This window comes from Ctenopharyngodon idella, chromosome 14 (genome assembly GCF_019924925.1).
Source record: "Ctenopharyngodon idella isolate HZGC_01 chromosome 14, HZGC01, whole genome shotgun sequence".
Lineage (NCBI taxonomy): Eukaryota > Metazoa > Chordata > Actinopteri > Cypriniformes > Xenocyprididae > Ctenopharyngodon > Ctenopharyngodon idella.
In genome coordinates this window covers 23,135,005-23,147,413 of record NC_067233.1, presented here as the reverse complement: position 1 = coordinate 23,147,413, position 12,409 = coordinate 23,135,005, and the positions used below count along the sequence as shown (strand labels likewise).

The window sequence follows — 12,409 nt, the reverse complement described above, 5'->3', positions numbered from 1 at the left end:
CAATTAGCATTTAAAGGTCTTTACAAATTACATGGTACACCAGTATAGATGGATGGATGGACGGACAGACGGACAAATATATAGATAGATAGATAGATAGATAGTGGGTGGATGGATGGATGGACAGATGGATGGATGGACAGATTATTAGATTTATTAATTTCTAAATGTATAATGTACTGTATAATGTATTATTTTTTGCATCAAATAAATCTGACAAAAAATGAATAAAAAACAAAAACTTCCATGTTGTATTCTATTTTACTTTTCCATTAGAACAGCACACATATTGTCATTATCGTAGCACATTTTCGTAGGAAGATTGTCAGGTGTTTGAATACTTAGAAAAGGCCTGCAGCATCTTCAGAGTGTATGAAAAAAAAAAGGTTATTTGGTTTCAATTCCATTCTGACTTATATAAAAAATAATAATTATGCAGACAAAAAGCTATTAAATATGTCACAGATGTCAAAGACACATGAGCTCATTGTAAACATGTTCTCCTTCACTGACTCCTGTAATGATCTCTGTGTCAGACTGAAGCACTAGAAACACCAGATCCAGAGCTCTTCTCCAGGCCTCAGTCTTCACTGTCACGTTATCATACACACCAACCCCATCTGTGTCCCTAAAAGCTTGTAATATGGGCTCTCCATCTTTATAAAGTCTCATCTGATGTGCAACAGCAGTCCAAGCCTCTGCTTTAGATGCCACCGACCCGCTGTTCAGCATCAAAGTGGAGACGTAGTCCATCCAGGCTTCGGCCATCAGCTCCAGCACCACATTTTCCTGCGGGTTTTCCGTCTCTCTCCGTTTGTATTGCTGTAGCTGGTGGATGCAGTTGAGTTCAATGGCTCCTGCACCACGAAGCAACTTCCCATCTGCGAGCGCCTGGTGCAGCCGGTGAGCACAGCTCCAGAATTCATCCTCCAAGATTTGTAGTTTAGCAGGAACAGAGCTGGTTATGACCGCAGTGACCAGAGACGTGCTTGCAGTCGCAATGCTAACGGACTCATTTTCCCCACATCGACTGACTTTCACTCCTCGGCCCACGCAGCGCCTGTCGAGCTGAGTGATGTATGAAACTGGGACGGCCCCTGTGTATGTGCTGAAGTCCTTCAAAATGGTGCTTTTAACACCTTCAATAACCAGTACGCTTGAGCAGCGCTCTTTGAGCTTCACATTAACCACACCGCTTACAAGCACAACACCTATGCTGAACTCATGCAGTGTTTTTAATGCATTCTCATTCCAATGCTCTTCCAGACTCACACTTGGCATGTTAGCACAATCTGTGATGTGCATGACATTCGCAGGCCTGTTGAAGCCCACGTGGCGATATTTCTCGCACAAGTCGCCGTTCACCAAAGCGATATTTAACACCTGACCCTGAAGGCGCTGAACCACCGAGGCCTGTTCAACTGATAGCAGCGTGACGTACCCGTGTATCACGCGTGAATGCTCCTCGGACGGGCCCGGTATGGAGCACGTAACCAGTTTTTGGATATCCAAAAATCTGTTCTGTGCACTGGTTTTGGATTGCAACTTGCAAGCTTTTAAAACTAAACTCATGGAGGCTTGGCATCCGTGGCTGATGGCTTCCGCTATGCCAGTTACATCATTCAGAGCTGGTTTTGTGTTTTCAGCTTGTGCATCATGTGAGCTAAAGTGCCTGCTGTGTTTGAGGGTGGTCAACCTGAGATTATGAGGGTCCTGAAGCTCAGATTTAAGAGCTGGACTGGGTTTGTGCCCCTTTAGTCTCTCACAGGACACTTCTTGCACGCTTACAGCCGATTGTTTGCACGCCTCCAAACACACCTCCAGTCCTTTGCTCATGGCTGTTTTGATGTCCGACACACTTATTCCTCTGTTGAGACACTCCAGTGCAACTCGACTCCAGACTCCAGCCAGAAACATCAGCGCACCCGTCCCAGAGTGGAAGACCTTCTGCTGGGCCCGTACCGTCTCGTGTAGCAGCTGTCCGACCGAGCCGCCTAACTCGATATGCTCAAGAAGACGTGGACAGGTGCTGACCAACACCGCATCCCCGGCGTCTTCATCCCGGATGAACTTCAGCCGTTTGTTGGGGCCGAGAAAGACACGTGTGGAGGAGGATATGGCCTCTAACTGCTGGAGTCCAATATGGTGGTGCTGAGCGACACTGCCACTTCTAGACATCTGTGGAAGAGGAATAATGACATGCTGGTTAATATAATATTGCTGGTAATTTAGTCATTTAGCTGTGTTCTGATAGGGTTGAAGGAAAAAACAATCCTAAATTTAAATAATAAAATGCAACTAACCATATACATAAATAAAAATTATCCAAAGTTTTTTGGGGTTTTTTCTTGAATAATTTAGTCCTTCACTGCTTTCGGAGAATTTTTATAATCCTTTATTAGACTTAATAATTTGTACATTTATAATTTGCATGTATTTTTGTATAAAAAAAATAAAATAAATAAAAATAAAAATCTTCAATGTTCTATCTATTCTATGTTAACTTTCTTCAACATTTTTTTTATTCTTTTTTTTCATTTATTTCAGGTCATGAAATATAACTATTAAATCTTCATAATGTTATTATTATAGCCCATTTTTACCAAACGCTTGCAGGTTTTGGGCTAATTTTATAGAAAAGCCCTTTTAGATCATTTAGCTGTGTGTAGATAAGGCTGCGGGAAGGAAAAAACAATGCTAAATGCAAATAATAAAATGTAACCATATACTTGTATACATATATATTTAACAAAATAATTTTTCTATTATAATTGTACTGTTTTGAGTCTGTCAAATAGATGTCCAATGTAAAATATAGGCCCAGAAGTAAATCCTGTTGAGAAACACTGATTTTTGACACTTTTATGACATACAGTACCATTGACATTTGTAATAAACAGGAAATGACAGTGTTAATGTTGCAAAATTCCTCTCGTCCGTTAGTGAAAGTACAGTCATACTGATATTTTCTGAATATTAATTAATTAATTAATTAATTAATTAATTAATTAAGACCCCATTTTACGTGAGAGTTACGTGAATGTTGTGCACACTTTTCACAAAGATGACTGCAATTAGATTAAATGTTTAAACTATGCATAAACTAAGTTGATAAAGACAGCAAATGCCGTTATATATTAGGTAAAATGAGTAAACAGACTCTTTTTTGTACGACATAATGGTCGAGGTTGTATATCCAGAAATGTCTTATTAGCAAATTAGCTTCTATTTCATTTTTATGCAGGCAAAACAAAGCATTTAAACTATCCGGGTATCATTCGGATCAAATTCGAGTCATATACACTAAAGCTATCGTATATAAAGCCCTAATCAAACCGAATCTACAAACCTTCAACGCAGAGCTGTATTGTTTACAACCGGGTCCATATTCTGGAATGCGCATGCGCACTGCACTACTACGCTAGCCATAGACTCGTTGCTAAGAGACGGACGCCAAACGAACCAAACTGTCAATTACACCTAACATACCCCGCCCGCTCATGTTTGATTGGTGGAATACGTAATTCAAAGAGTAGCTACACATTCTATTGGATCAATCTGCTGTCACTTACTCAGACGCCACGCCCATCCAAACGCGCTCAAGGAAACCAACGGTACTGACAGCATTTCGTTCTCTTGTTTACTAACATATCACACAAGTTGCAAAGCTGTGGTTTGGTTCTGCTGATACTTTCGAGATGGTAAGTATAGTTTAGGTTACTTTTAGAAATTTGTGAATGAATTCACGTGAGCATAAACTTAATTAAAAGGTTACTACGTTGTTTGTTAGCCTAAGCTGTTAGCTTGTTGGCGTTATTGTTGTGGAAACCAACAGAGACTGTCGTTCACTTCATTTGTTGAGATGAATGGCGAAAATTGTGCGATTTATTTAATATTATGAATGATATACATTTATTGAGGTGCACATATTCCAAAGTGTACAGTAAATGTGTTTACCTGAATCTAATTAATTAAATTGAAGTTTTGTAAATCTACCTGTGTGATTATGAAACTAATCAGCTCTTACAGCCTCTCCCCAAATGTAGATTACAGATTACCATAACTTATGTAAACATGTGATTCAATTAAGTAACCTTTATTTATCCTTTCAAGTTGCAAGTTCAACTTGCAAGTTGCAATCCAAAAACAGCATAAAAAACAACAGAACAGGTCTTTGAATATCCAAACATTGCTTAGAATAGCCTATATAGTGTAAGTGTGCAGATAATTATAAAACATGCTGAAATACAGGATATACAATATACAAAAGAAACAGAGGATAGGCAACATTTAAGATGTGATCACTCCTATCTGTTTTTCCTCCTCTGTTGCAACATGGACAGTATTTTTAGTTCAGTTTATAGTCTGATTCTTTGATTATTTTATGATTATTTCAAACAAAACTCAATAAAACAGTAAGAAAGCTATGTAACAGGTAATGATAACACCCCCTGGTGGATGCATGGCTGAATCTCTCTCTTTCTGCTTTTATTTTCAAGGCTTCCAGCTTCAGGAAACCCAGTGCCACAACGAACCAGCGAAAGAGAGCAGGTCCCAAACCAGAGCTGACAGAGGAACAAAAGCAGGAGATCAAAGAAGCGTTCGATCTGTTTGACACAGACGGGTCTGGAACGATAGATGTAAAGGAACTGAAGGTAGAAAGGGTTTGAGACCCGTATCACTAATGTTAGCTATTAAAGACCACGAGACGGCATCTGAACTTAAGAAGAGGGTAAATCTTGGAATGATCTAATCGCAAAATGCCAGCTGAGTGACTAATCTTACTCCTTACCTACTACTGACTAATGAATTACTAATAGACTTAATAGACTTTTATCTTTAATAGACATTATTACTATTTAACAGAAATTAGAATTATTTATTGACCCAAAATTTCAAATATATAAAGACTATTCTACATACATAGTTCGTTTTGTAAACAGATTTAAACACAGGCATTATTTATTTTTGTCCTCAAATCTAATTTCAAGCATTTAAAGGGATAGTTCACCCTAAAAAGAAAATTAAGTCATCATTTGCTGTTGTTCTAATGCCATATGCCCTTCTTTCTCTTTCGGACCACAAAAGGAGAATTTTTAACAAATGTCCCACTCGTGCTTGTCCATATAATGGCAGTGAATAGCTCCCAGCATCAAACTTTTTTTAAAAAGACACAGAAATATCACAGAATGGTCCAATGCTACACATGTCGTATATATTCCAAGTGTTCTGGGGGTATGCGATAAGGTTTGGTGAAAAACAAACTGAAATTTAATGCAGTATTTAACGAAAATCCTGACCTTGGTTGTGGGTCATCTGTGGGTTCATGAGACACTATTAGCGCCGCCGTTCACTCGCCCAGAAAAACAAAAAAGTTGTGAGAAATCAAGATTAATAAATACCTGACATGAAATACAATCCATGTACCTCCTTCTCTGAGGTGAATATACACTGCCCGGCCAAAAAAAAGTCTCTGTTTGGATTTTAATAGGCAAATACTTAAAAGTCTATGTATCATTCTACATCTATGTATCAAAAGTCTATGGATCATTATTATAGTGATTTTTATGTTTCCAGCATGTTATATGTTTGGCAATGGTTCTTTTAACCCTAAAAGATGGAGTGTCTAGCTTTTCATTTCTTAAACAACCATGTATTAATATGTATCATGGCCATATTCCAGTATGACAATGTCAAGATTCATCAGGCTCAAACTGTGAAAGAATTGTTGGGAGGGAGCATGAAGAATCATTTTCACACATTAATTGGCACTGACCTTAACCTCAGTGTAAGTTTTTGGGATGTGCTGGAGGAGACTTTACAGAGTGCTCACCTCTTGCATTGTCAATACAAGATCTTTACCAAAAATTGATGCACCTCTCGATGGAAATAAATGTTGTGATGTTATTTTCATCAAGAGGTGCATCAATTTTTGGTCAAGATCTTGTATTGACAATGCAAGAGGTGAGCACTCTGTAAAGTCTCCTCCAGCACATCCCAAAAACTTACACTGAGGTTAAGGTCAGTGCCAATTAATGTGTGAAAATGATTCTTCATGTTCTCTCAACCATTCTTTCACAATTTTAACCCTGATGAATCTTGACATAAAAAGGTGACTTTAAAGGTTAAAAGAAAAGGTTAAATCTTGACTTTAAAGGTTAAAAGATCTATTGCCAAACATATAATATGCTAGAAACTAGAGATAATCACTGTAATAAGAATCTATGAATGGATCATTAAGTATTTGCCTATTGAAATCCAAACAGCAACTTTTTTTTGGGCCGGGCAGTGTATTTGTTCGTCATAACAAGAAGTTATCAAGCTCAGTCATTCTGACTGACAACCAGAGTTTCGGTCTGGAAATAATTAACTCGGTAAAGAAAGAGCACGGATTCTTTTTGGGGATTTCTAGGTGTTGTATTTCATGTTGCGCTTTTATTGATCTTGATTTCTCACAACGTTTTTGTTTTTCTGGGTGAGTGAACTGCAGCGCTAATAGAGTCTGATGAATGCGCACGTTGTGCAAAGAAGACCAACGGCCAAGGTCAAGAATTTCATTAAATAATACATTCAATTTCGGTTTGGTTTTCACCAAACCCTATCATATACCCCCAGATCACTTGGAATATACGACACGTGTAACATCAGATCATTCTGTGATAGTTCTGTGTCTTTTTAAAAAGCTTGATGCTGGTCGCTATTCACTGCCATTATATGGATGAGCGTTAGCGGGACTTTTTTTTTTTTTTTTTTGTGGTCCATAAAAGAAAGAAGAGCATACAGCATTAGAACAACAATGAGTAAATGACGACTTAATTTTCATTTCAGGGTGAACTATCCCTTTAAGACAAGACAACACTACAGGTTATTACGGTAAAACAATTAAAGGCACACTATGTAGTTTTTGCCTCTAGAGGTCGCTTATTCAAAACAAAGGCGTAGCTTGATGATGCCTTGATTTTGCGGAATCATGGGGGTGAGGTCTTCACGTCTACAGCTGGGGGGAAAAAATCAGACAGGATTTGGGCAGAAATCATATTCATTGATGAGCTAATGTAAATGATGAGCTAATAAAGCAATTGCTTTATTATGACACATTCGCCACTTTCTCCGGTCAAGCGATTGTGGGGTAACGCAGCACTGTTCATCATATTAGATACATTTGTGTGTTGAAAGTTTTAATTATGCTACTCTGTGTGTTCGCTCGGCGGCTGCTATGAGACACTGCAGTAAGCTAGATCGATATTAGGCATGGTAAAACATGGTACTTGCGGTGAATCATGAAAACGAGATTTAAACAATAAGACTTACTGTGTTGAGCTATATAACATGATTAGTTTTCTGTTGACGAATGTATCCAAACAGTTGCTCACCTGTCTAATAAAACATGTAATATACTAAAGCATCTTTGGTGTTTCCATGGTTTCTACAAAATAAAACCGGAAATCGAGGGTAACGCGGGTATGATGTCATTGATAGGCGACGCACAGACATGGTCCGTGTCCTGGTTAAAATTGCTTATTTCTCTGGATTTAAACATTCTTAGAAATGTTTGGGATATTGTAAGTACACAAGTCAACAAAATATATAACACTGTTCTAGCGGTTTTTGGATATTTCAATCCAAAAATCTTACATATTGTGCTTTTAACTAATAGATATCACCATAATTCCCCAGTTGACTGATTACATTAAGAATTACAAATATTTTTTTGTATAACAAGTTTTCTGAAATGTTATGTTAAAATATGCAAATGAGGGATTATGTAATTAAGTATGCACTAATTTGCATAAATCATAATTCCAGAAGAGATATCTGAACACTGGATAAAGCCAGGTTCAAAATTCTTGTTTCATTTTGTTGATATTAGTCGTGGATTTTGGATTTCTCTTTTAATCATAAATCCATGAATCAGAAAATACTGTCAACAGCCAGAAAAATAAGATTTCACCATGTTTTTAGGAATAAAATGTTGTATAAAAAGAAGGCTTTAGAGCAAAAGGCTTAAAAATGAGGTGAAACATAAATCCATTTAAATGTGTGTCCAAACGTGCTGGTTTTCACAGGTACTGTATGTACTAACCGACTACTTGACGTGTTGCTGTAGGTTGCTATGAGAGCTCTGGGGTTTGAACCAAAGAAAGAAGAGATCAAAAAGATGATCGCTGATATCGATAAAGAAGGATCGGGCGTTATCAACTTCAATGATTTCCTTTCTATGATGACACAGAAAATGGTAAGTCCGCAATCTAACCACTGCAGTACACCTCAGATAGTGGCATGGAGAAAGACGTCAATAATTTCTCATTTATGCTATGTGAACCCATCAGACATTATATACTTAACATTCGGTAATTTGTGTTTATACCACTGTAGAATATATTTTCAGTGTGCAGGACTGTTTTACAAGTGAGAGCAGGGAAGAAATTGTCCCAAACATGTCAAGTTGAGGAAGAGCAAAAGCTCAGAAGTGGCTCCTCCAAGTGGAAGTTAAAATTGAAAGTATCCATTTTATAATGTTAGTTTCACTGTTTCAGTCTTTTATTTTTAACTCAGGTCTTCCATGGTTTGTGTACATCAAGTTTGCAACTTAAATAAAATACTTTTTAATTGTAAAGTATTTAATTTAATAGATTATCCAAAAATAGGTTTTAACATGATTATGTATTATATCAGCATTATTTTAGTTTTACTATAGTTTTTAAATTAGCTTTTTATATTTATATTATATTTTAAATATACAGGTGCTGGTCATATAATTAGAATATCATCAAAAAGTTGATTTATTTCACTAATTCCATTCAAAACATGAAACTTGTATATTATATTCATTCATTACACAGAGACTGATATATTTCAAATGTTTATTTCTTTTAATTTTGATTATTATAACTGACAACTAAGGAAAATCCCAAATTCAGTATCTCAGAAAATTAGAATATTACTTAAGACCAATACAAAGAAAGGATTTTTAGAAATCTTGGCCAACTGAAAAGTATGAACATGAAAAGTATGAGCATGTACAGCACTCAATACTTAGTTGGGGCTCCTTTTGCCTGAATTACTGCAGCAATGTGGCGTGGCATGGAGTTGATCAGTCTGTGGCACTGCTCAGGTGTTATAAGAGCCCAGGTTGCTCTGATAGTGGCCTTCAGCTCTTCTGCATTGTTGGGTCTGGCATATCGCATCTTCCTCTTCACAGTACCCCATAGATTTTCTATGGGGTTAAGGTCAGGCGAGTTTGCTGGCCAATTAAGAACAGGGATACCATGGTCCTTAAACCAGGTACTGGTAGCTTTGGCACTGTGTGCAGGTGCCAAATCCTGTTGGAAAATGAAATCTGCATCTCCATAAAGTTGGTCAGCAGCAGGAAGCATGAAGTGCTCTAAAACTTCCTGGTATACGGCTGCGTTGACCTTGGACCTCAGAAAACACAGTGGATCAACACCAGCAGATGACATGGCACCCCAAACCATCACTGACTGTGGAAACTTTACACTGGACCTCAAGCAACGTGGATTGTGTGCCTCTCTTCTCTTCCTCCAGACTCTGGGACCCTGATTTCCAAAGGAAATGCAAAATTTACTTTCATCAGAGAACATAACTTCGGACCACTCAGCAGCAGTCCAGTCCTTTTTGTCTTTAGCCCAGGCGAGAAGCTTCTGACGCTGTCTGTTGTTCAAGAGTGGCTTGACACAAGGAATGCGACAGCTGAAACCCATGTCTTGCATACGTCTGTGCGTAGTGGTTCTTGAAGCACTGACTCCAGCTGCAGTCCACTCTTTGTGAATCTCCCCCACATTTTTGAATGGGTTTTGTTTCACAATCCTCTCCAGGGTGCGGTTATCCCTATTGCTTGTACACTTTTTTTCTACCACATCTTTTCCTTCCCTTCGCCTCTCTATTAATGTGCTTGGACACAGAGCTCTGTGAACAGCCAGCAATGACCTCTTTTGCAATGACCTTTTGTGTCTTGCCCTCCTTGTGCAAGGTGTCAATGGTCGTCTTTTGGACAACTGTCAAGTCAGCAGTCTTCCCCATGATTGTGTAGCCTACAGAACTAGACTGAGAGACCATTTAAAGGCCTTTGCAGGTGTTTTGAGTTAATTAGCTGATTAGAGTGTGGCACCAGGTGTCTTCAATATTGAACCTTTTCACAATATTCTAATTTTCTGAGATACTGAATTTGGGATTTTCCTTAGTTGTCAGTTATAATCATCAAAATTAAAAGAACTAAACATTTGAAATATATCAGTCTGTTTGTAATGAATGAATATAATATACAAGTTTCACTTTTTGAATGGAATTAGTGAAATAAATCAACTTTTTGATGATATTCTAATTATATGACCAGCACCTGTATTTTTAGTTTAATTTTTAGTCATTTGGTATGTGCTTTTGTCATTTTATTAGTTTTTTTTTTGTGTTTGTTTTTATTTTAATATTGCTATTTAGCATTAATTTTTTATTTCAGTTTTAGTTAGTTTTAGCCTATTTTTTACGGTAACACTTTACAATAAGGTTGATTGGTTTACATCAGTTACTTTAGTTAACATGAACTAATATTGAACAACACTTCTACAGTACTTAATTTACTAATACATTATTCAAATCAAAAGTTGTATTTCCTAACTTTAGTTAATGCACTGTGAACTAACATGAACAATGATGAATTTTTATTAACTAACATTAACAAGGATTAATAAATATTGTAACAAATGTATTGCTCATTGTTAGTTCATGTTAGTTAATGCATTAAATGAGACCTTATTGTAAAGTGTTACTGTTTTTATGTATTTCCAGTTAATATTTCCAGAACTATGTTCTAAAATTTCTGTTTTATTGTGTACTTGTATTTTAAAATGTTGTCTTACCGTATGGCTGCTACCTTGGCCAGGTCTCTCTTGTAAAAGAGATTTTAATCTCAACGAGACTTCCTGGTAAAATAAAGGTAAATAAAAAATAAATAAATAAATAAATTATCTTAGTGCTTCAGCTCAAACTTATTTCAGTTTTTTGTCAAGGCAACATTTCTTATTTTCATTCAGGTTAAGCTTTTTTTTATTAATGTTTTATTTCAATGAACAGAAATGTTTTTAATAGTTTTAGTTTACGATAATATACACGGTGGGTGACGTACATACGCAATTTCCCGCGAAAAACCATACCGTCAGGTCTAAAATATAAACACTTATAATAGGCTTACCATAGTGAAAAACACATTTTGAAAGAAGCATTGATGATGCATTGACTCATTATTTAAATTTTGTTAATTTTGAACAAAAAAAGTTATGTAGTTTGCCTTTAAATTCCCAGCAAAAACAAAAATCTTGACGCTGTATACCGTTATTGTGATATAAAATTACTCATACTGTGATTTTGGTCATACTGCCAACTCCTACACTAAATTGATCTGTGTGTCATTTATCTTTCACAACAGAGTGAGAAGGACTCAAAAGAAGAAATCCTGAAGGCTTTCAGGCTTTTCGATGACGACTGCACAGGCAAAATCTCTTTCAAAAATCTCAAGCGAGTTGCCAAAGAGCTCGGGGAGAACCTCACAGATGAGGAGCTACAGGTGTGTCTGCTTCACATGTGGGGAAATACACACAAAAAAAGGATGTTCCTGTATGTAAACCTCACAGACAGATCGGTGTTTCTCCTAAGAAACTGGCTGATTAGTCAGTGGGTAGTAAATGACATAAGATCAGATAAGATCCCTCATCATGGAGGAACAGCTGACATCTTTAGGAAATATTGCAGTATAACAACATGTTTTTGAAGATTGTTTTTTAACATGATTGTGTCTCGGATTTTTCTTTTTGAAACAGGAAATGATCGACGAGGCCGACAGAGATGGCGATGGAGAGATTAATGAGCAGGAGTTTCTACGGATCATGAAAAAGACCAGTCTGTACTGAATCCCCCGTAACCGTCACTAAAGCTATTATAACTGTAAGCCTCTTAAGGGAATTAAAGTGTTGTTTTGTGTTGCTTTCTTTTTTACAAGGTTGTAAAAATATTTTAATCTATACATATTTTGTACACTATTAAATAAAAATGTATTTGCATCTGTCCGGTCTGTCTGAACGTCTCCACATAATGACCAAGCCCAAAAGTGAAAAATGCATGAGAATAAAGAGTATATATGTTATATACGGATATAGAAAAATCCTCTAGAGAACCAGCATTTTGTCCACTGTCTACAGTTTTAAATCCTGGTGTATTTTAAAGTGGAAAATTAATCTTTGACAATTTATTTTTTTCTATTAGATAACATAAAACACATTCATATAAAATAGGCACTATGTACGAGATAGGAAATATCCATTACACTACAGATTAATGGATTAATGAGCCAGATAATATTAAGATGACCTGCAATGCATTTTGTGTTGCATTTTAACAT

General features: G+C 36.7%; 2 protein-coding genes across 4 annotated transcripts; one reads left to right on the top strand and one right to left on the bottom strand.

Annotated features, from left to right (window-relative positions):
- Positions 1-132: 132 nt before the first annotated feature.
- bbs12 (Bardet-Biedl syndrome 12) lies at positions 133-11,421 on the bottom strand. Of its 2 annotated transcripts, none has more exons than XM_051860613.1 (2): positions 10,875-11,421; positions 133-2,178 (listed from the first exon to the last, which is right to left on the bottom strand). In XM_051860613.1, exon 2 carries the CDS (start codon positions 2,176-2,178, stop codon positions 469-471), a length of 1,710 nt encoding a protein of 569 aa, XP_051716573.1. In that variant the 5' UTR covers positions 10,875-11,421; the 3' UTR covers positions 133-468. The 2 variants fall into 2 exon arrangements, with proteins under 2 accessions (XP_051716573.1, XP_051716572.1); XM_051860612.1 differs by lacking the exon at positions 10,875-11,421 and adding an exon at positions 3,350-3,415.
- Positions 3,504-12,075, top strand: cetn4 (centrin 4). 2 transcript variants are annotated; one of them, XM_051860615.1, is made up of 5 exons: positions 3,504-3,614; positions 4,500-4,655; positions 8,108-8,236; positions 11,441-11,578; positions 11,832-12,075. In XM_051860615.1, exons 3-5 carry the CDS (start codon positions 8,114-8,116, stop codon positions 11,919-11,921), a joined length of 351 nt encoding a protein of 116 aa, XP_051716575.1. In that variant the 5' UTR covers positions 3,504-3,614; positions 4,500-4,655; positions 8,108-8,113; the 3' UTR covers positions 11,922-12,075. The 2 variants fall into 2 exon arrangements, with proteins under 2 accessions (XP_051716575.1, XP_051716574.1); XM_051860614.1 differs by having other exon boundaries at positions 3,540-3,701.
- Positions 12,076-12,409: the final 334 nt, after the last annotated feature.